The sequence below is a fragment of the Amblyraja radiata genome, chromosome 8 (genome assembly GCF_010909765.2).
Source record: "Amblyraja radiata isolate CabotCenter1 chromosome 8, sAmbRad1.1.pri, whole genome shotgun sequence".
Taxonomy (NCBI): Eukaryota; Metazoa; Chordata; class Chondrichthyes; order Rajiformes; family Rajidae; genus Amblyraja; species Amblyraja radiata.
The window spans coordinates 6,803,793-6,825,664 of record NC_045963.1 but is presented as its reverse complement, the minus strand read 5'-3'; the positions used below and the strand labels follow the sequence as shown (position 1 = coordinate 6,825,664).

The window sequence follows — 21,872 nt, the reverse complement described above, 5'->3', positions numbered from 1 at the left end:
TCGCCATGGAAAAAATCGATACTTTTTAACTCGTAGGTTTAGTCGTAGTTGGTCGACATGTTAGTCGTAGGTAATCGAGGGTGGTCGGAGGTATTTGTAGATAGTCTTCATCATAGTCGAAGGGAGGTCGAAGGAGATCGTAGGAGGTCGTCTTCACTCTCCACTATTCGGTGTCCAATTTTCCCGAAGTTAGTTGTAGCTAGTCGTAGCTGGTCTTCAACATAGTCGAAGGAGGTCTTCAACATGACATTTTTTTCAAACTCTTCTAAACTCACCAATTAGGTTGCCCAAGTGGGACAGCCCCTTAAGGGTCAAGCCATACATTGTATATTTGACCTCCCAAAGTGCAACACCTCGTCTCTGTACTTGATCTTTCCCAAGCCCCGCAGATACACGCGCGACACAGAGGGTTCATGACACTGGACGTCAGAAAGGTCAACGTGACAAGAAACCCATATCCCTGAAATCTAAAATTAATATAACGGAACGTAGTGTAAATACTGAGCGACACTGAGATGGTACCTGGACTGAATGACTCTGCATCACCAGACTTGAATGCCTGAGATCTGGTCCTCAGAAGATTGTCGGCCTCCTGGCTCATCCAAGGCTTCTGGTTGGGGAACTCTCGGATGGTTTTGATAGGAACACCCTCCTCCACACATTTCCTCATCAGGTCGGGAACAACTGTGGCGTATTCATTCAGGTCCGTTGCCCAGTCATTGCCCCAGTCTACAGACTCCAAGTAATCCTAGATTGGCTCCTTGGCCTCCCCCGACCAACTCTGTGCAGCCCTCACCCCTGGGGCAATGGTCTTCAGCTTCTGCCTAAATGCCTGTCGCTCCATCCCTTGTGCTGACTTGGGAACACCGCCTAGTTCCCAAGTCAGCACAAGGGATGGAGCGACAGGCATCTCAGGTGGTGTTGGAGCAGTGGTCATGGGGGTTTATCCCATTTAGTTAGACCATTCGGCCCAATGCATACATGCTGACCGTGCTGAACAAGTCTCACCCGAAATGTCACCCATTCCTTCTCTCCAGATTTGCTGCCTGTCCCGCTGAGTTACTCCAGCATTTTGTGTCTATCTCCTGACCAACATACCTACCTGACCATCCCCATTTGCCTTCGTCTTTAGAAATCAATTTCCCAACAGCTTCTCAAGAGGAGTAGAGTATAGGAGCAAAGAGGTCCTTCTGCAGTTGTACAGAGCCCTAGTGAGACCACACCTGGAGTATTGTGTGCAGATTTGGTCCCCTAATTTGAGGATTGATTTGGTCCCCTAATTTCTTGCTATTGAGGGAGTGCAGCGTAGGTTTACAAGGTTAATTCCCGGGATGGCGGGACTGTCATATGCTGAGAGAATGGAGCAGCTGGGCTTGTATACCCTGGAGTTCAGAAGGATGAGAGGATATCTCATTGAAACATATAAGATTGTTAAGGGTTTGGACACACTAGAGGCAGGAAACATGTTCCCAATGTTGGGGGAGTCCAGAACCAGGGGCCACAGTTTAAGAATAAGGGGTAAGCCATTTAGAACGGAGACGAGGAAACACTTTTTCTCACAGAGAGTGGTGAGTCTGTGGAATTCTCGGCCTCAGAGGGCGGTGGAGGCAGGTTCTCTGGATACTTTCAAGAGAGAGCTAGATAGGGCTCTTAAAAATAGCGGAGTCAGGGGACATGGGGAGAAGGCAGGAACGGGGTATTGATTGGGGATGATCACCCATGATCACATTGAATGGCAGTGCTGGCTCGAAGGGCCGAATGGCCTACTCCTGCACCTATTATCTATTGTCATGAATCTTTGAGAAGTCAATAGTTTGTTATTTTTTCCGGCATCACTCAGCCAGAAGGTGGCCATTCGGCCCATCAAGCCTGCACCAGCTCAATGCAAGTGAGCCTTCCTGGTAGATTCTTGCCCACAGCCTTCCTGGTAGATTCTTGCCCTTGGGTAACATGGTCATGTCACAGCATGTGTGTAGTCCTGGGCTACCTGCCTTAGCAAGGATGTGTTTAAGCTGCAATGGGTACACAAAAGATTCACCATGGCATGGAGCGAGCTGCCAGAGGAGGTAGTTGAGGCAGGTACCAAACAACATGTAAAAGACATATGGATGGGAAAGGAGTAGAGTAATGGATTAAATGCTTGCCTTACGGCACCAGAGACCCGGGTTCGATCGCGACTACGGAGCTGCCTGTACGTTCTCCCCATGACGAGATCTTCGGTTTCCTCCCACACTCCAAAGACGTACAGGTTTGTAAGTTAATTGGCTTGGTGTAAATGTAAAATTGTCCCTGGTGTGTGTGTGTGGGGATCACTGATCGACGTGCATTCAGTGGCCTGTTTCCACGCAATATGTCTAAACTAAACAAGTGGGACTAGCTCACGTAGACAACGTGGGCAGCATGGACGATGTGGCCTGTTTCTGCCACCTAACTCTGTCATGGTGTCTAGTTCCTGCCTTCTCCCCATGTCCCCCGACTCTGCTAGTTTTGAACAAGATTGAACGCTTCAACGCAACCCGGCAGAGCCTTCCAACCCCACCCACACCGTTTTCCTCAACACTTTGGAGTTTTCACGTTCTCCCCGTGACCTGCGTGGGTTTCCTCCAAGATCTCCGATTTCCTCCCACACTCCAAAGACGTACAGGTTTGTAGGCTTGGTATAAATGTAAATTGTCCCTGGTGTGTGTAAGGTAGTGTTAAATTTGCAGGGATCGCTGGTCGGTGCGGACTCAGTGGGCAGAGGGCCTGTTTTTGTGCTGTACCTCTAAACTAAACCATGTTTCCTTTGGCAATGGCCTTCATTTTCCAACAGTCAGTGCGTTTGAGAGTTCTGGCCCATTAACCGACAGCTGGTGAGATCACATCCCAGTGCGTGAATGAAGGAACTGCAGATGCTGGTTTAAACTGACGGTAGACACAAAATGCTGGAGTAATTCAGTGGGACAGGCAGCATCTCTGGAGAGAAGGAATGGGTGACGTTACTGGTCGAGACCCTTCTTTAGACTGATGTCAGGGGAGTGGGCAGCACAGAGATAAGGAAGTGAATAGATAAGGAAGTGCAAGGTGTGAAAACAGGACAAGGAGAATGGAAGGTACACAAAATTGCTGGGGAAACTCAGCGGGTGCAGCAGCATCTATGGAGCGAAGGAAATAGGCGACGTTTCAGGCCGAAACCCTTCTTCAGACTGCTATTCAGAATGTAGTCGGAGACAATAGACAATAGGTGCAGGAGTAGGCCATTCGGCCCCGAGCCAGCACTGCAATTTAATGAGATCATGGCTGATCATCCCCAATCAGTACCCCGTTTCTGCCTTCTCCCCATATCCCCTGACTCTGCTATTTTTAAGAGCCCTTTCTAGCTCTCTCTTGAAATTCTAGCTCTCTTTTGAAAGTAGGACTGGTGGGAGAAGTGGGAAGGGGGTGGGATGGAGAGAGAGGGTTAACAAGGGCTATTTGTAGTTAGAGAAGTCAATGTTCATACCGCTGGGGTGTAAGCTGCCCAAGCCAAATATGAGGTGCTGTTCCTCCAATTTGCGCTGGGCCTCACTCTGACAATGGAGGAGGCCCAGGACAGAAAGGTCAGTGTGGGAATGGGAGGGGAGAGGAGACACACTGGCAGCAGTCACAAGGGGTAAAGCACTTGTACATAACAGCGGGAGAGGGTTACACACACCAACATGGAAAACTCTTTATTGCATTCATTCAATCAACAAGTTTACACTAATTAAATTCACCTCTGACCCCATTCCCCCAAAAAACTTCAAGCCTCAAAAATGATTCCACTACAAAGTTGCGGTGGTGTTAGGCGGGTGGGAAGCTGAAGCTCCTTCTACACGCCAGCTACACACACACACACAGGTTAAACATGACCGAAAACTTCCCACTCTACAGTCCCGTTAAACACTGGGGAAGAGGCTGGGGGCTGGTGCTGCCCAGCAGATGGTGCAGGCAGCTAGTAAAAGGCATTAGACATTAGTCCTGACATCCCAGACGCTGGTCCCAGTGGGCTGACCATTGTGTGTGAGCGTGTATGAGTGTGTGTGTGTGTGTGTGTGTGTGTGTGTGTGAGTGTGTGTGTGTGTGTGTGTGTGTGTGTGTGTGTGTGTGTGTGTGCGCGCGTGAGTGAGTGTGTGTGTGTGTGAGCATGTATGAGTGAGAGAGTGTGTGTGTGTGTGTGTGTGTGTGTGTGTGTGTAAGTGTGAGAGTGTGTGTGAGTGTGAATGTGTGTGCGTGCGTGTCAGTGTGTGTGTGTGTGTGCGCGCGTGAGTGAGTGTGTGAATGTGTGCATACATATGTGTGAGTGTGTGTGTGTGTGCCTGCGTGTGTGAGTGTAAGTGTGAGAGTGAATATGAGTGTGAGTGTGTGTGTGTGAGTGCGTGTGTGAATGTGTGCATACATATGTGAGTGTGTGCGTGCGTGAGTGTAAGTGTGAGAGTGAATACGAGTGTGAGAGTGTGTGTGCGTGTGCATACATGTGAGTGTGTTCATGCATGTGTGCGTGAGTGTGTGCGTGTGTGTGAGTGTGTGCGCGTGCGTACATATGTGTGAGTGTGTGTGCAAGTGTGTGCGTGTGAGTGTGTGTGCGTGTGAGTGCGTGTGCGTGTGTGTGTGCGCGTGCGTACATATGTGTGAGTGCGTGTGTGCGAGTGTGTGTGCGTGTGAGTGTGTGTGCATGTGTGTGCGTGAGTACATATGTGTGAGTGCGTGTGTGCGAGTGTGTGTGCGTGTGAGTGTGTGTGCGTGAGTGCGTGCGTACATATGTGTGAGTGCGTGTGTGCGAGTGTGTGTGCGTGTGTGTGCGTGCGTGCGTACATATGTGTGAGTGTGTGCGTGTGAGTGTGTGTGCGTGCGTGCGTGCCCGTTGTTGCCCCAGGCAGGGGTGATGTTGGAGACAAGGCACCAAGCTCCCTGTACACACAGTGACCATGGTCCATTCCCTGCTGGGATAGCAGATGCCGGCTGTGTCCCTGGCGCCCCCTGGTGCCCAGTCTCCAGCAGCGGCGGGCCAGGACACTCACTGGCTGGGCCGGTACTCCTCCGAGCTGTGGGTCAGCGTCTGCCAGTACTGCCAGCTGACCGCCACCAGGAACATGGCCAAGGACAGGTAGATGGGTGACAGGTGGCCATGGGACACCAGCTCTGTCTCACTCTGGCTCAGTGCCTCCACCTTCTGCACGATCTGTCTCGTCCCCACCCCTGACATCCCCGCACTGGGAACCTTCTGTCGGATCTACAACACAGGGAGCAAGGACATCAGGAATCATCTAGTACATACAGGCAGGATAAAGGCTAACCTCATCCCTAAAGGCTAAAGTCATCTTGGGCAGTCTATACCCCAGCGGCATGAACATTGACGTCTCCAATTTCCGGTAGCCCTTGCTGTCTCCTCCCCTTCTCAGCTCTCCCTCAGCCCTCTGGCTCCTCCTCGTCCTATCTTCATCCCCCCCCCCCACCTCCCAACCCTACATCAGTCTGAAGAAGGGGTTTCGGCCCGAAACGTTGCCTATTTTCTTCGCTCCATAGAAGCTGCCGCACCCGCTGAGTTTCTCCAGCACTTTTGTCTACCTTCTCAAATCTAAAGTCATCTCTGAAGGCTAACGTCATCCCTAAACGTTGAAGTCATCTCTCAAGGCTAAAGCGAGTGGGGTCGCAGGGCCAGGCTGTAGGTGAGGGGGGACATTTGAGAGGGACCCAAGCAGCAAATATTTCACTCGGAGAGTATTCCATATGTGGAACGAGCAGCCAGAGGGAGCAACAGAAGCAGATTATGACTTTAAAAAGACGTTTGGACAGATATGTGGACAGGAAGGAACTGCAGATGCTGGTTTGCACCGAAGATAGACACAAAGTGCTGGAGTAACTCAGCGGGTCAGGCAGCATCGCTGGAGAGAAGGATGGGTGACGTTTTGGGTCGGGACCCTTCTTCAGACTAGAGTAGAGAGGAGGGAACCGGAGGTAGGAAAAGGCCAGAACAATGCAAGGCTGGCAACAGATGGCCAAGGAAGGGTGGAGTCCATAATGGCCCATTGTGGGCTGGGGAAGAGGTGATATCGAGAGGGGTACAAGGATGTGAACAGTGGAACTAGTAGGATGACTAGACTAGGGGAGGTAGGAGAGAGAGAATGCAGGGGTTACTTGTAATTAGAGAAATCATCGTTCATACCGCTGGGTTGTAAGTTGTCCAAGCAAAACATGAGATGCTGTTCCTCCAATGTGGACAGATACAAGGACAAGGGTGGAGAGGGATATGGATCAGATGTGGGCTGCTGGGACTAGGCCAGCATGGAGAGGGGGGGCCGAATGGCCTGTGTGGTGCGGCAGGGATTGGTACACCTCCAGTCAGCGGGGACAGTGTATGTGAGATTGCTCACCACTCCAGAGTACTGCCGGAACATTCCTTTCACCGCCTCCATGTTGGTCGCCTCCAGCATCAGGGTCACTGCCTGGCCCTTACGGATCTTCACCACCCCGCGGAACACCTGTGGGTTGTTGTAGCAGGCGGCCAAGGTGGCAATGGCCATCACCTGGGGGCAAGGGCAGAGGGGACGTGAGAGGGGGGCAGGGCAGGTGAGGGGGGCAGGGCAGGTGAGGGGGCAGGGCAGGTGAGGGGGCAGGGCAGGTGAGGGGGCAGGGCAGGTGAGGGGGCAGGGAAGGTGAGGGGGGCAGGGCAGGTGAGGGGGGCAGGGCAGGTGAGAGGGGCAGGGCAGGTGAGAGGGGCAGGGCAGGTGAGAGGGGCAGGGCAGGGTGAGAGGGGCAGGGCAGGTGAGAGGGGCAGGGCAGGTGAGAGGGGCAGGGCAGGTGAGAGGGGCAGGGCAGGTGAGGGGGCAGGGCAGGTGAGGGGGCAGGGCAGGTGAGGGGGCAGGGCAGGTGAGGGGGCAGGGCAGGTGAGGGGGCAGGGAAGGTGAGAGGGGCAGGGAAGGTGAGAGGGGCAGGGAAGGTGAGAGGGGCAGGGAAGGTGAGAGGGGCAGGGAAGGTGAGAGGGGCAGGGAAGGTGAGAGGGGCAGGGAAGGTGAGAGGGGCAGGGAAGGTGAGAGGGGCAGGGAAGGTGAGAGGGGCAGGAAGGTGAGAGGGGCAGGGAAGGTGAGAGGGGCAGGGAAGGTGAGAGGGGCAGGGAAGGTGAGAGGGGCAGGGAAGGTGAGAGGGGCAGGGAAGGTGAGAGGGGCAGGGAAGGTGAGAGGGGCAGGGAAGGTGAGAGGGGCAGGGGTGACGTGAGGGGCGATGATGGGATGGAGGAACAGGGAGGGGATGGAGTGGCAGGGAGGCGGGGGGATGAGGGGCGGTTAGGGGCGGTTGGGGGCGGTGTGGGGGGGATGAGGAGCGGTGGGGGTGACAGGAGGGGACAGACACAGACCTCCCGGCCCCCTCACCTGTGGGATGGCGCAGAAGTTGAAGACGCTCTGGTTGTGGAGACGGGACAGGTATGTGATGACGTCGGGGACATGCTGTAGTGCGTTGGTCACCAGCTCGTTGAGGCATTGCAGCGCTGCCTGCAGGTTTGCCGGCCTGCTGAAGTCTGACAGCTTGTCCACGTACTTGCTCCACACCTGCAACACACACAGCTACTGAACACAGCCCTGCACACGGGCAGACGTACACGCCACGCCTGCCTGGTTCAATCACTGGCCATGCCTACCAGAACAGACACAGCCAGCACTAAGCTTAGTTTGTGTCTGAACAAGGGTCATAGAAACATAGAAACATAGAAATTAGGTGCAGGAGTAGGCCATTCGGCCCTTCGAGCCTGCACCGCCATTCAATATGATCATGGCTGATCATCCAACTCAGTATCCCGTACCTGCCTTCTCTCCATACCCTCTGATCCCCTTAGCCACAAGGGCCACATCTAACTCCCTCTTAAATATAGCCAATGAACTGGCCTCGACTACCCTCTGTGGCAGGGAGTTCCAGAGATTCACCACTCTCTGTGTGAAAAAAGTTCTTCTCATCTCGGTTTTAAAGGATTTCCCCCTTATCCTTAAGCTGTGACCCCTTGTCCTGGACTTCCCCAACATCGGGAGCAATCTTCCTGCATCTAGCCTGTCCAACCCCTTAAGAATTTTGTAAGTTTCTATAAGATCCCCTCTCAATCTCCTAAATTCTAGAGAGTCTCAACTAGAAACATCACCTACTCCTTCTCTCCACAGATGCTGTCTGACCTGCTGTGTTACTCCAGCTTTTAGTGTCTATATTTAGTTTAGATTAGTTTAGTTTAGAGATACAGCACTGAAATAGGCCCTTTGGCCCACCGGATCCATGCCGACCAGCGATCCCCGCACACTAACACTATCCTGACTTCTCTGCCACAGAGTGGAATTCTCTGCCACAGAAGGTAGTGGAGGCCAATTCACTATGTTTTCAAGAGAGTGTTAGATTTAGCTCTTAGGGCTAAAGGAATCAAACGATATGGGGAAACAACAGGAACGGGGTACTGGTTTTAGATGATCAGCCATGATCATATTGAATGGCAGTGCTGGCTGGAAGGGCTGAACGGCCTACTCATGCACCTATTTTTCTATGTTTCCTACACACTAGGGACAATTTATAAACTTTTTTTCCGAAACCAATTAACCTTCAAACCTGTACGTCTTTGGAGTGTGGGAGGAAAACGAAGATCTCGTAGAAAACCCAGGTCATGGGGAGAACGTGCAAACTCCGTACAGACAGCACCCGTAGTCGGGATCGAACCCAGTTCTCCGGCGCTGTGAGGCAGCAACTCTACCGCTGCGACACCGTGGCCGCCCGATGTTTCAGTCACTCCCCAAACGGCCGGAAGTGGATCTTCCAGTGAGCGGCACAGGGAATGGCAGACAGAATCGAACCCTGGCGTGGTGAGGTGTGGGCAAGCAAATGGCTAGGCACTGGAGACTGTTGAAGAACAGATATGGACTTCCCTGAAGGTGGCGATGCAGGGCAGTAACGGTGGCGCAGCGGTAGAGTTGCTGCATCACAGCGCCGGAGACTCGGGTTCCATCCCGACTACGGGTGCTGTCTGTACGGAGTTTGTACCTTCTCCCTGTGACTGCGTGGGTTTTCTCCGGATGCTCCGGTTTTCGTCCACATTCCAAAGACGGACAGGTTTGTAGGTTAATTGGCTTGGTGTATGTGTAAAATTGTCCCTCGTGTGTGTAGGGTAGTGTCATAGTGCGGGGATCAGTGGTCGGCCCGGACTCGGTGGGCCGAAGGGCCTGTTTCCTCACTGTATCTCTAAATTAACCAAATCGAGGTAGAGAGGGAGTAAGGAAGGCGTTTGACACGCTTGCCTTCATTGATCAGTATATTGACTGCAGTAATTGGGATGTGATACCACATCTGTACTAGACGTTGGTGAGACCACACTTGAAGCAAGATGTGTAGCCCTCGTCCCCCACTACAGGATGGGTGAGATTGAGCTTTCTTCCCAGCTGTTATCATGCAACAGAATCATCCTAGCACAACCAGAGAGCAGTGTTGAACTACTATTTAGCAGGGACGTGTGGGGCCAAAGGGCAGGTTCCAATTGCTTAGAGATAAGTAAACAATCAGCTACAAAACGCTGGAGTAACTCAGCGGGACAGGCAGGCAGCATCTCTGGAGAGAAGGAATGGGTGACGTTTCAGCTGGAGAACCTTCTTGCCTGACCCGCTAAGTTACTCCAGCACTTTGTGACCTACTTCGGGGTAAACCAGCATCTGCAGTTCCTTCCTACATTGCGGCAATGCCACAGTGGGTATACTGAGAGGCATCCGCTCGTGGTAGACGAGGGGAGGGGCGGTGAAGGGCAGGGATAGGAGGGGAGGGGCAGGGAGGTGAAGGGAGGGGAGGTGAAGGGGAGGGGAGGTGAAGGGGAGGGGAGGTGAAGGGGAGGGGAGGTGAAGGGCAGGGATAGGAGGGGAGGGGCAGGGAGGTGAAGGGAGGGGAGGTGAAGGGGAGGGGAGGTGAAGGGGAGGGGAGGTGAAGGGGAGGGGAGGTGAAGGGGAGGGGAGGTGAAGGGGAGGTGAAGGGAGGGGAGGTGAAGGGGAGGGGAGGGGAGGGGTTGGGCCATCAGTGGGGTTGGACTTTACCCAGAGTGTAGACTGGCATGAAGTGATGACATTGCATGCAGTATGCCATGGGACTGAGAGGCGGGAGGGTGTATGTGCGGGGTGGGGGTAGGGGGGGGGGGGGGGGCATGTGTGACAATGAGATGTGGTGGAGCTTGGAATTCTCAGTGGTGGGCGGGCGGGTGGGTGGGCGGGGGTCAGGGTGATCAGGCCTGGCACTATTCCACTGCTTGGCACTTGTTGTGGTGTTCATTGTTGTAGCTATCATCACCGTGTACAGTTTACCGTGCTCCACTCTTGCTCCCCCTCCCCCTCTCCCCCCCGCCCCGTCACAACAGGGACACAGCCCCCCTCCTCCGCACCTTTCACCCCCTCCAGCCGTCACATACACCACACTTTCACCACCTCCAACGGGATCCCACCACTACTCACATCATTGGATCATAAGTGATAGGAGCAGAATTAGGCCATTCAGCCCATCGTCCATTCAATCATGGCTGATCTATCTCTCCTAACCCCATTCTCCTGCCTTCTCCCCATGACCCCTGACACCCGTACTAATCAAGAATATCCACTGACTTGGTCTCCACAGCCTTCTGTGGCAAAGAATTCCACAGATTCCTCATCTCTCCCCATCTCCTTCCTAAAATAATGTCCTTTCATTCTGTGTCTATAACCTCTAGTCCTAGACTCTCCCACTAGTGGAAACATCCTCTCCACATCCACTCCACCTTTCACTGTTCGGTAAGTTTCAATGAGGTCTCCCCTCATTCTTCTAAACTCCAGCGAGTACAGGCCCAGTGCCGACAAACGCTCATCATATGTTCACCCACTCATTCCTGGGATCATTCTTGTAAACCTCCTCTGGACCCTCTCCAGATCCAGCACATCCTTCCTCAGATATGGTGCCCAAAATTGCTCACAATATTCCAAATGCGTCCTGACCAGCACCTGATAGGCCCTCACCATTACATCCCTGTTTTTGTATACAAGCCCTCTTGACATAAATGCTAGCATTGAGTTTGTTTTCTTCACTACCGATTCAACTTGCAGATTAACTTTCCCATCGCCTCCCCTTTCTGCTTTCCGCAGAGACCGTTCCATCCGTAACTCCCCAATTAACTCACCCCTTCCCACCCAACCCAACCCCTCCCCAGGTACTTTCCCCAGGAGATGTAACACCTGATGCTATACCTCCCCCCCGTCTAAGGACCCCGACAGGTTCACTTGCACCTCCTCCAACCTCATCTACTGTATCCGCCTGGACCTACCTGATCTCCCGGTGGCCAAACACTTTAACTCTCCCTCCCATTCCCAATCTGACCTTTCTGTCCTGGGCCTCCTCCATTGTCAGAGTGAGGCCCAGCGCAAATTGGAGGAATTCCTCCAAACCCGTCCTATCCATGTACCTGTCTAACTGCTTCTTATGTTGGGATAGTCCCAGCCTCAACTACCTCCTCCGGCAGCTCGTTCCATACATCCACCACCCTTTGTGTGAAAAAGTTACCCCTCAGATTCCTATTAAATCTTTTCCCCTTCACTTTAAACTTGTGTCCTCTGGTCCTCGATTCCCCTAATCTGGGCAAGAGACTCTGTGCATCTACCCGATCTATTCCTCTCATGATTTTATATACCTCTATATGATCTTCCCTCATCCTCCTGCGCGCCAAGGAATAGAGTCCCAGCCGACTCAACCTCTCCCTATAGCTCACGCCTTCTAGTCCTGGGATCTCCAATCCCTTTGTCTCGTTTTCACACCCTACACCTCCTTATCTCTGTATCCCCCTCTCCCCTGACTCTCGGTCTGAAGAAAGGTGTCGACCCGAAATGTCACCCATTCATTCTCTCCAGAGATGCTGCTTGTCCCTCTGAGTTACTCCAGCATTTTGTGTCCATCTTCTGCAGTTCCTTCCTACTTACCTCCCCACACACATGCCCACACCCACGCGCACACGCCCACACACTCACACACATACCTCGTGCGGCCAGAACTCGCGGCCCTCCTGCTGGTCCTCCAGGTAGTCGCGGATGATGTTGGTTTTCTGCAGGAAGAGCCCCATGGAGTTTGCCAGCTCCGTGTCCTCCCCGACAACCGGCTCCTCCACCTCCGATGCTGCAAACAGCCGCGACAGGCCGATGCCCACCAACCCCGCTACATAGTGGCAGTACTGGAACACACAGGGGCAGGGTGGCAGAGAGACACACGGGGGGGTGATAGCAACCCAGCCCACCCCACCCTCACCCTGCCCCCAGCCCCGCTACATAGTGGCAGTACTGGAACACACAGGGGCAGGGTGGCAGAGACACCAAGGGGTGACACCAAACCCCAGCCCATCCCCACCCTCACCCCATTAAAAATACCCACCCCTCTCCTCCTGTCCACCCCTCCACCCCCCCACTTCCAGCCCCCCGTCCATCCCTACCATGTCCCACTCCTTGATGGACTGCACTCTCTTCTCCAGGAACTCTGCCATTCCCAATCCCATCTTGTGGCAAATGTTGGCGATGACATCCTGGTACACCTTGGCCAGCGAGCGGAACTCTAGGGAGATCTGGGGCAGGAGGGAGAGAGAGTCAGTGTGTGTGTGTGTGTGTGTGGTGGGTTGCGGTGTGGGTGGGCGGGGTCGTGATTCAGGTGTATGTGCGTGTGGTGTGTGTGGCTGGTGTACATGTGCGGGTGTGGTGTGTGGTGTGGGTGTGTGCGCGTTGTGTGTGTGTGGTGTGGGTGTGTGCACGTTGTGTGTGTGTGTGCACGTTGTGTGTGTGTGTGCGCGTTGTGTGTGTGTGTGTGTGCGCGCTTGGTCTGTGTGTGTGCGCGCTTGGTGTGTGTGTGTGCGTGCGCATGCCTGTGATGTGTGCGTAGTGCGTGTGGGGTGTGTGCGTGGGATGGGTGCGTGGTGTGTGCGTGTGCGTGTGGGGCGTGGTGCGTGTGGGGGTGTGTGCGTGTGGGGCGTGTGTGTGGCGTGTGGGTGTGTGCGTGTGGGGTGTGTGCGTGTGTGTGCGGTGCGTGGCGTGTGTGGGGTGTGTGCGTGGGGTGTGTGCTTGGCATGTGGGGATGTGTGCGTGTGGGGTGTGTGCGTGTGTGTGCGTGTGTGTGGGGTGTGTGGGGTGTGTGCGTGTGGGGCGTGTGTGTGCGTGTGGGGTGGGTGCGTGGCGTTGCGTGGTGGGGCGTGTGCGTGTGGGGGCGTGTGCGTGTGGGGTGTGTGCGTGTGGGGTGTGTGCGTGTGTGTGGGGTGTGTGCGTGTGTGTGGGGTGTGTGCGTGTGTGTGCGGTGCGTGGGGTGTGTGCGTGTGGGGTGTGTGCGGTGCGTGTGCGTGTGTGTGGGGTGTGTGCGTGTGGGGCGTGTGCGTGTGTGTGCGGTGCGTGTGGGGTGTGTGCGTCTGTGTGGGGTGTGTGCGTGTGGGGCGTGTGCGTGTGTGTGCGGTGCGTGTGGGGTGTGTGCGTGTGTGTGGGGTGTGTGCGTGTGGGGTGTGTGCGGTGCGTGTGCGTGTGTGTGCGGTGCGTGTGTGCATGCGTTAGGGTGAGGGTGACATACCGAGGGGAAGTCGTGCAGCACCTGAGCGTCTCGCTGTTTGCTCTGGCTGTAGCTCCAGCCAGGCAGGTAGAGGTAGGTGTGGAAGTTGTGCAGCATGGGCACCTTCACCTCCAGCGGGATGCTCATGTCATCCTCCACCGTGTCCAGAGCACGCAGCACCAGGTAGAAGATGCACACTGCCTGCCTGTGGGGGAGAGGGTCACATACTGTCACACACTGACACCCCACACACATCAATACACACACACCCCCACAACTCCCCCCCACGCACACACATACTCCCCACACACACATACTCCCCACACACACATACTCCCCACACACACATACTCCCCACACACACATACTCCCCACACACACACACCCCACACACACACAAACACATTGCCCCCACCCCACAACGTACATCTCCCCCCCACACACACTCCACGCACATCCCCCACAAACACACCCCACGCACATCCCCAACACACACATCCCAGACACACACATGCTACTCACGCCCCCCAACACGCGCGCACCCACCACACGCGCACCCAACACATGCGCACGTGAGCGCGCGCCCACCCAACACGCACGCGCCCACCCAACACGCACGCGCCCACCCAACACGCACGCTCCCAGCCAACGCCCACACACAACACTCCCACACACACACACACACCCACACACACCCGTCCCCACACCCAACCACTGCCTGCCCCCACCCTCCTGTCCCCCCCTCACCGTAGGTCTCCATCCAGAGCCTGAATGACGGCGGCAAAGCTGCGGCTGGTCTGGTTCAGATACACATAGCAGGTCCGCAGAGTCTCACTCATCGCATCCTGGATCACACACACACACACACACACGTCAGTGTGTCCCCTCACCCCCGACCCCACCCACCTGTCCCCCATCCTCACCCCCTCCCCCCTCTGTCCCCACCCTCTTACCCTGTGCTCCTCACCCCCATTCCCACCCCAATCTGAGCACCCACTCATTGACCCCCACCCAGTGTCTCCCACCTACTCCCCCCTCCCACGGTAGGTGTAAAATCCACTGGGGACTGATCAGAACAGCAATGCCAACTGGACCTCTCTTTCTTTCAACCTTTTCATGGTCCATCAAGGTGAATTACTAACATTAAACGTGTGTCCACCTGATGGAAGAAAGGTTCTGACTGTCTACCCCGTCCCTGCCTCTCATCATTGTATATCATTCCATCAGGTCTCTCCTCGGCCTCTGTCCATCCTCTCCCTGTAACCAACGCCCTCTAGTCCAGGCACCACCCTGCTAACCCTCCTCTGCACCCTCTCCAAAGCCCCCACATCCTTCCAGTAATGGGGTGACCAGAACTGCACGCAATACTCCACATGCGGCCCGTGGAACTTGTCCATGGCCACCTACCAGCCCCCCCCCGTACATACCAGCCCCACCTGCCCACACACCACCCCCCCCCCCCCCCCCACCACCCCCGAACATTGTTGCTTGCTGAGCCTGCCTGAACAACACAAGTACCACTGGGAACAAGCCCCCACACAGAGAAAAGTTTCCTCTCCAACGCCACAAGAGAATGCCTGATCCCCCCCCCCCCCCCCCCCACACTGGAACAGCTGATCACAGCCCACCCTCCACCCTGACCCTCATGTCCGAGAGAGGCAGAGACTCATCACACCCCCAGTACAGACCCAGTTGCCCCCACACCCCCAGCATCAGGGACACACTCCCTGCTCTGAGAGCTCTCCCCCCCCCCCCCCCGGGCTATTGTTGCCCCCTGCCCAACCCACCCCCGGTGTGCCTGCCCCTGGCTCCCACCCCGAGTGTGGGACCCCCCTCTCCCCAGCCTACAGCCTCCCCCTCCCCCACCCCCGGCAGAGTGCGGGACCCCCAGTCCTACCGCAGAGGAGAGTGAGGTGGCGGTGAGGAATGATTTTCGGGGCGAGGCGGTCAGCTCAACATCCAGCAGGACCAGGTGGTGGGTTTGCCCGCTGGCTAGTCGGCCTGCCCAGCACGACAGGCAGGGTGCACAGGGCAAGGGGCACCGTACCAGCCACTGGCAGGGCCTGAGCAGGAGCCAGGGCTGGGGCAGGGCCCCGTGTCGAGAGTCACACTGTAGTGTACGCAGTGCCAGGGGCCAGGCACGCAGCAGGCCTGCACAGTACATGCTGGCCCCGCTCACTGGCCCCGCTCACACTGGCCCCACGCACTGGCCCCGCGCACTGGCCCCGCTCACACTGGCTCACACTGGCCCCGCGCACTGGCCCCGCTCACACTGGCTCACACTGGCCCCACGCACTGGCCCCGCTCACACTGGCCCCACTCACACTGGCTCAGTGGCCCCGCTCACACTGGCCCCGCTCACACTCACACTGGCTCACAGTGGCCCCACTCACACTGGCCCCGCTCACACTGGCTCACAGTGGCCCCACTCACACTGGCCCTGCACACAATGGCTCACACTGACCCTGCTCCCCGGCCCCTCTCCTACTGCCCACACTCCCAGCTTGTGCTCCTGATGCTCATTCTGCAGCTCCCACTCCCAGCTCCCACTCTCAGCTCCCACTCTCTGCTCCCAGCTCCCACTCCCACTCCCAGCTCCCACTCCCAGCTCCCACTCTCAGCTCCCACTCTCTGCTCCCAGCTCCCACTCCCACTCCCAGCTCCCACTCCCAGCTCCCACTCTCAGCTCCCACTCTCTGCTCCCAGCTCCCACTCCCACTCCCAGCTCCCACTCTCTGCTCTCAGCTCTCACTCCCAGCTCCCACTCCCACTCCCAGCTCCCACTCCCAGCTCCCACTCTCAGCTCCCACTCTCTGCTCCCAGCTCCCACTCCCACTCCCAGCTCCCACTCTCTGCTCTCAGCTCTCACTCCCAGCTCCCACTCTCTGCTCTCAGCTCCCACTCTCTGCTCTCAACTCCCACTCCCGCTCCCAGCCTGTGCTGGTGCTGGGCACACAGGCCCCACTGCTCCGGGCTGGGCCCAGTCTGTGTACAACTTTGTGCAGAGGTCGGTCACTCCCTCCACACACACAGCAACAAGTCAGCCCAGGCCTGGCCACACACACACACACTCACTCACACGGCTGGCAATGCAGCAGCCAGGCCAATCACTGAGCTTGCAGTGCATCACACCAGCCAACTATAGGCTCAATGTGCATCCTGCAAGCCAATCGCAAACGTGTCAAAGAGCACGGCCAACCTCTCTGAGGAAGACACCCACTAAATACTGGAGTATAAAAAAACTCAGCGGGACAGGCACGCAGGCAGGTAGCATCTCTGCACAGAAACAATGGGTGACCCTTCTTCACACTGGGAACCGCCCCCCCCTGTCCCCCCCCCCCCCCCCCCCCCCCCATCAGTCTGAAGAAGGGTTTCGACCCGAAACGTTGCCTATTTCCTTCGCTCCATAGATGCTGCCTCACCCGCTGAGTTTCTCCAGCATTTTTGTCTGCCTCCGATTTTCCAGCATCTGCAGTTCCTTCTTAATCAAGTGTAAACTTATATTTCGCTTGGGCAGTTTATTTACCAAGCGGTCTGAATACTAATCTCCCTCATTTCAAGTAATCCTTACTTCCCCTCTCTCTCTCTCAGTTCCTCCCCAGCCTAGTTCTACAACTAGTTTCAGTGTCCTGATTAAATGATACTCGGTGTCAGCTAACAATGAACCATTCTACATTTCCTTAGAAGCTTCTGCTTTGATTTGTCGTTTTCACACCCTACCCGCCCTCTAGTCCCCCTTTCCTTTGACTCAGTCGGAAATAGGTTTCAACCTGTAACATCACCCATTCCTTCTCTCCAGAGATGCTGCCTGTCCCGCTGAGTTACTCCAGCATTGTGTCTGTCTACGGCGTAAACCAGCATCAAGCAAAAGGATTTGAGTATAGGAGCAGGGAGGTTCTACTGCAGTTGTACAGGGCCTTGGTGAGACCACACCTGGAGTATTGTGTACAGTTTTGGTCTCCTAATCTGAGGAAAGACATTATTGCCATAGAGGGAGTACAGAGAAGGTTCACCAGACTGATTCGTGGGATGGCGGGACTTTCATATGAAGAAAGACTGGATAGACTCGGCTTGTACTCGCAGGAATTTAGAAGATTGAGGGGGGATCTTATAGAACTTACAAAATTCTCAGTCACTCTACACCTCCATCCCCCACCAGGAAGGCCTCAAAGCCCTCCGTTTCTTCCTCGACCGCAGAACCATCCAAATTCCCTCTACTAACACTCTACTCCGCCTGGCAGAGCTGGTCCTTATCCTCAACAACTTCTCACTTGACTCCTCCCACTTCCTCCAAGTCCATGACTTAGCTATGGGCTACCGCAAGGGCTCCAGCTACGCCTGCCGCTTTGAGGGGCATGCTGAACAACCGTTGTTGCAGGCATACACTGGCCCTCTCCCCGAGCTCTATCTCTGTTATCGAATTTGTTGATTACTGCACCCATACAGAACTCATGGACTTCATCAACTTCACCACCAATTTTCATCCTGCACTCAAATTTACTTGGGCCATCTCCGACACTTCCCTCCCCTTCTTGATCTCAGTTTCCATCACAAGAAATAGACGTGTCGGGAAGAACTGCAGATGCTGGTTTAAATGGAAGATAGACACAAAATGCTGGAGTAACTCAGCGGGACAGGCACCATCTCTGAAGAGAAGGAATGGATGATGTTTCGCGTCGAGACCCTTCTTCAGTCTGAAGAAGGGTCTCAACCCGAAACGTCACCCATCCCTTCTCTACAGGAAATAGACTATTGACTGATGTCTATTACAAACCCACAACTATCTCGACTACACATCTTCCCATCCTGCTTCCTGCAAAGACTCTATCCCCTACACTCCATCTACGCCGCATCTGCACCCAGGATGATGTGTTCCATACCAGGACATCCGAGATGTCCTCATTCTTTTGGGAAGGGGGGTTCCCCTCTCCCATCATAGGTGAGGCCCTCACTAGTGTCTCCTCGGTACCCCGCAGCTCCGCCCTTGCTCCCCCTCGTCGCTTTCACCCCATCAGCCGTCACATACATAGAAACATAGAAAATAGGTGCAGGAGTAGGCCATTCGGCCCTTCGAGCCTGCACAGCCATTCAATATGATCATGGCTGATCATCCAACTCAGTATCCTGTACCTGCCTTCTCTCCATACCCCCTGATCCCTTTCGCCACAAGGGCCACATCTAACTCCCTCTTAAATATAGCCAATGAACTGGCCTCAACTATCTTCTGTGGCAGAGAATTCCACAGATTCACCACTCTCTGTGTGAAAAATGTTTTCCTCATCTCGGTCCTAAAAGATTTCCCCCTTATCCTTAAACTGTGACCCCTTGTTCTGGACTTCCCCAACATCGGGAACAATCTTCCTGCATCTGGCCTGTCCAACCCCTTAAGAATTTTGTAAGTTTCTATAAGATCCCCCCTCAATCTTCTAAATTCTAGCGAGTACAAACCGAGTCTATCCAGTCTTTCTTCTTATGAAAGTCCTGACATCCCAGGAATCAGTCTGGTGAACCTTCTCTGTACTCCCTCTATGGCAAGAATGTCTTTCCTCAGATTAGGAGACCAAAACTGTACGCAATACTCCAGGTGTGGTCTCACCAAGACCCTGTACAACTGCAGTAGAACCTCCCTGCTCCTATACTTAAATCCTTTTGCTATGAATGCTAACATACCATTCGCTTTCTTCACTGCCTGCTGCACCTGCATGCCTACTTTTAATGACTGGTGTACCATGACACCCAGGTCTCGTTGCATCTCCCCTTTTCCTAATCAGCCACCATTCAGATAAGTCTACTTTCCTGTTTTTGCCACCAAAGTGGATAACCTCACATTTATCCACATTATACTGCATCTGCCATGCATTTGCCCACTCACCCAGCCTATCCAAGTCACCTTGCAGCCTCCTAGCATCCTCCTCACAGCTAACACTGCCCCCCAGCTTCGTGTCATCCGCAAACTTGGAGATGTTGCATTCAAATCACTCGTCCAAATCATTAATATATATCGTAAATAGCTGGGGTCCCAGCACCGAGCCTTGCGGTACCCCACTAGTCACTGCCTGCCATTGTGAAAAGGACCCATTTACTCCTACTCTTTGCTTCCTGTCTGCCAGCCAGCCAATTCTCTATCCACATCAATACCGAACCCCCAATACCGTGTGCCTTTCAACACATAATCCTCTGACATTTTCGCCACCCTCAACGGGATTCCACCACAAGCCACATTTTCCCATCTCCATCCCTTTCCGACTTCTGCAGAGACCGTTCCCTCCGCAACTCCCTGGTTAACTCATCCCTTCCCACCCAAACCACCCCCTCTCTAGGTACCTTCCCTGCAACCGCAGAAGATGCAACACCTGTCACTTTACCCCAACAGTCCCTTTCGGTTAGGCACAGGTTCACCTGCTCCTCCTCCAACCTCATCTACAGTATCCATTGTTCAAGATGTGGACTCTTATACGTCGAGACCAAACGTAGACTGGGCGATCGTTTCACGGAACAACTTCACTCAGCCCACCTGAACATACCTGATCTCCTGGTTACTAGACACTTTAATTCTCCTTATCATTCCTACACTGACCTTTCTGTCATCGATCTCCTCCATTGTCAGAGTGAGGTTAAACACAAATTGGAGGAACAGCATCTCATATTTCACTCGGGCAGCTTACAGCCCAATGGTATATTGATTTCTCTCACTTCAGGTAGCCCCGGCATTCCCTCTCTCTCTATCCCTCCCCCACCCAAGTCACACCAGCTTCTCGTTTTCACCCAACAAACAGCTAACAATGGCCTGTTTCCTTTATCCTCGTAACTTTTTTGCATATCTTTCATTCATTGTTCTTTATCTCCCCACATCACCATCTATATCTCTCGTTTCCCTTACCCCAGCCAGTCTAATCGTCACCCATTCATTCTCTCCAGAGATGCTGCCTGTCCCGCTGAGTTATTCCAGCATTTTGTGTCTGTCTTCGGTTTAAACAAGTATCTGCAGTTCCTTCTCACACCTGTCCCTGTGACCCCCCCCCCCCGCCCCACACCTCTCCCTGTGACCCCCCCACCCCCCGCCCCACACCTCTCCCTGTGACCCGCTTACACCTAGAAACATAGAAAATAGGTGCAGGAGGAGGCCATTCGGCCCCTCAAGCCAGCACCGCCATTCATTGTGATCATGGCTGATCATCCCGTCCCTGTGACCCCCCCCCACACACCTGTCCCCCCACACCTGTCCCTGTGACCCCCACACTTGCTCCCCCCACACTTGTCTCTGTGACCCCCCCACCTGCCCCCCCCACACCTGTCCCTGTGACCCCCACACTTGTCCCCCACACACCTGTCCCTGTGACCCCCACACATGTTCCCCCCACACTTGTCACTGTGACCCGCACACTTATCCCCACACACCTGTCCCTGTCCCCCCCACACCTGTCCCTGTGACCCCCACACTTGTCCCCCCCACACCTGTCCCTGTGACCCCCACACTTGTCCCCACACACCTGTCCCCCCACACCTGTCCCTGTGACCCCCACACCTGTCCCTGTGACCCGCACACTTGTCCCCACACACCTGTCCCTGTGACCCCCACACCTGTCCCTGTGACCCCCCCCACCTGTCCCCCCCACACCTGTCCCTGTGACCCCCACACCTGTCACTGTGACCCCCACACCTGTCCCCACACACCTGTCCCCCCCCACACACTTGTCCCTGTCCCCCCCACACCTGTCCCTGGGACTCCCCCACACCTGTCCCTGTGACCCCCACACCTGTCCCTGTGACCCCCCCCACCTGTCCCCCCCACACCTGTCCCTGTGACCCCCACACCTGTCACTGTGACCCCCACACCTGTCCCCACACACCTGTCCCCCCCCACACACTGTCCCTGTGAACCCCCACACTTGTTCCCCCACACCTGTCCCTGTGAACCCCCACACTTGTTCCCCCCACACCTGTCCCTGTGAACCCCCACACTTGTTCCCCCCACACACCTGTCCCTGTGACCCCCCCACATTTGTTCCCCCCACACACCTGTCCCCACACACCTGTCCCCACCCACCCCCACTGTCTCACCGGCCGTTTGGCTGCGGCTCGGGTCCTGGTGCCGGTGCCCAGCTTGTAGCGGATCAGGTTGAGCAGCTCCTCCGGGTGTCCGAGCGACCGCAGCAGATCCATCGGCGCAGTCAGCGGCTGCCCCCTCCCTCCCTCCCGCCGGCCCGGCCCAGCGCCCAGTCCTTGTCCCCCGGCCCCTGTGTCCCCCCCTGTTTGTGTGTCCCCCGGTCCCTGTGTCCCCCGGTCCCTGTGTCCCCCTGTGTCCGTGTCCCCCTGTGTGTGTCCCCCTCTCTGTATCC

At 55.2% G+C, this 21,872-nt stretch overlaps 1 protein-coding gene across 5 annotated transcripts; it reads right to left on the bottom strand.

Moving 5' to 3' along the window:
• Nucleotides 1-4,754: 4,754 nt before the first annotated feature.
• fdft1 (farnesyl-diphosphate farnesyltransferase 1) lies at nucleotides 4,755-21,794 on the bottom strand. 5 transcript variants are annotated; one of them, XM_033025110.1, is made up of 9 exons: nucleotides 16,420-16,514; nucleotides 16,055-16,072; nucleotides 14,281-14,378; nucleotides 13,555-13,738; nucleotides 12,443-12,571; nucleotides 11,996-12,187; nucleotides 7,368-7,544; nucleotides 6,372-6,524; nucleotides 4,756-5,230 (listed from the first exon to the last, which is right to left on the bottom strand). In XM_033025110.1, the coding sequence occupies exons 3-9, from the start codon at nucleotides 14,370-14,372 to the stop codon at nucleotides 5,015-5,017; spliced, it is 1,143 nt and encodes a 380-aa protein (XP_032881001.1). In that variant the 5' UTR covers nucleotides 14,373-14,378; nucleotides 16,055-16,072; nucleotides 16,420-16,514; the 3' UTR covers nucleotides 4,756-5,014. The 5 variants fall into 5 exon arrangements, with proteins under 5 accessions (XP_032880999.1, XP_032881000.1, XP_032881001.1 ...); XM_033025107.1 differs by lacking the exon at nucleotides 16,420-16,514 and adding an exon at nucleotides 15,431-15,731 and having other exon boundaries at nucleotides 15,923-16,092; XM_033025108.1 differs by lacking the exons at nucleotides 16,055-16,072; nucleotides 16,420-16,514 and adding an exon at nucleotides 21,595-21,794 and having other exon boundaries at nucleotides 4,755-5,230.
• Between the last annotated feature and the right edge of the window lie 78 nt (nucleotides 21,795-21,872).

Coding starts and splice junctions, on each gene's coding strand:
- fdft1 (XM_033025107.1), bottom strand. CDS start 15,697: ATGTACTGTGCAGGCCTGCTGCGTGCCTGGCCCCTGGCACTGCGTACA. Junction 13,739..14,280: donor GCTCTGGATGGAGACCTACG/GTGAGGGGGGGA, acceptor TCTCCCCCACAG/GCAGGCAGTGTGCATCTTCT. Junction 7,545..11,995: donor GCGAGTTCTGGCCGCACGAG/GTATGTGTGTGA, acceptor TGTGTGTTGCAG/GTGTGGAGCAAGTACGTGGA.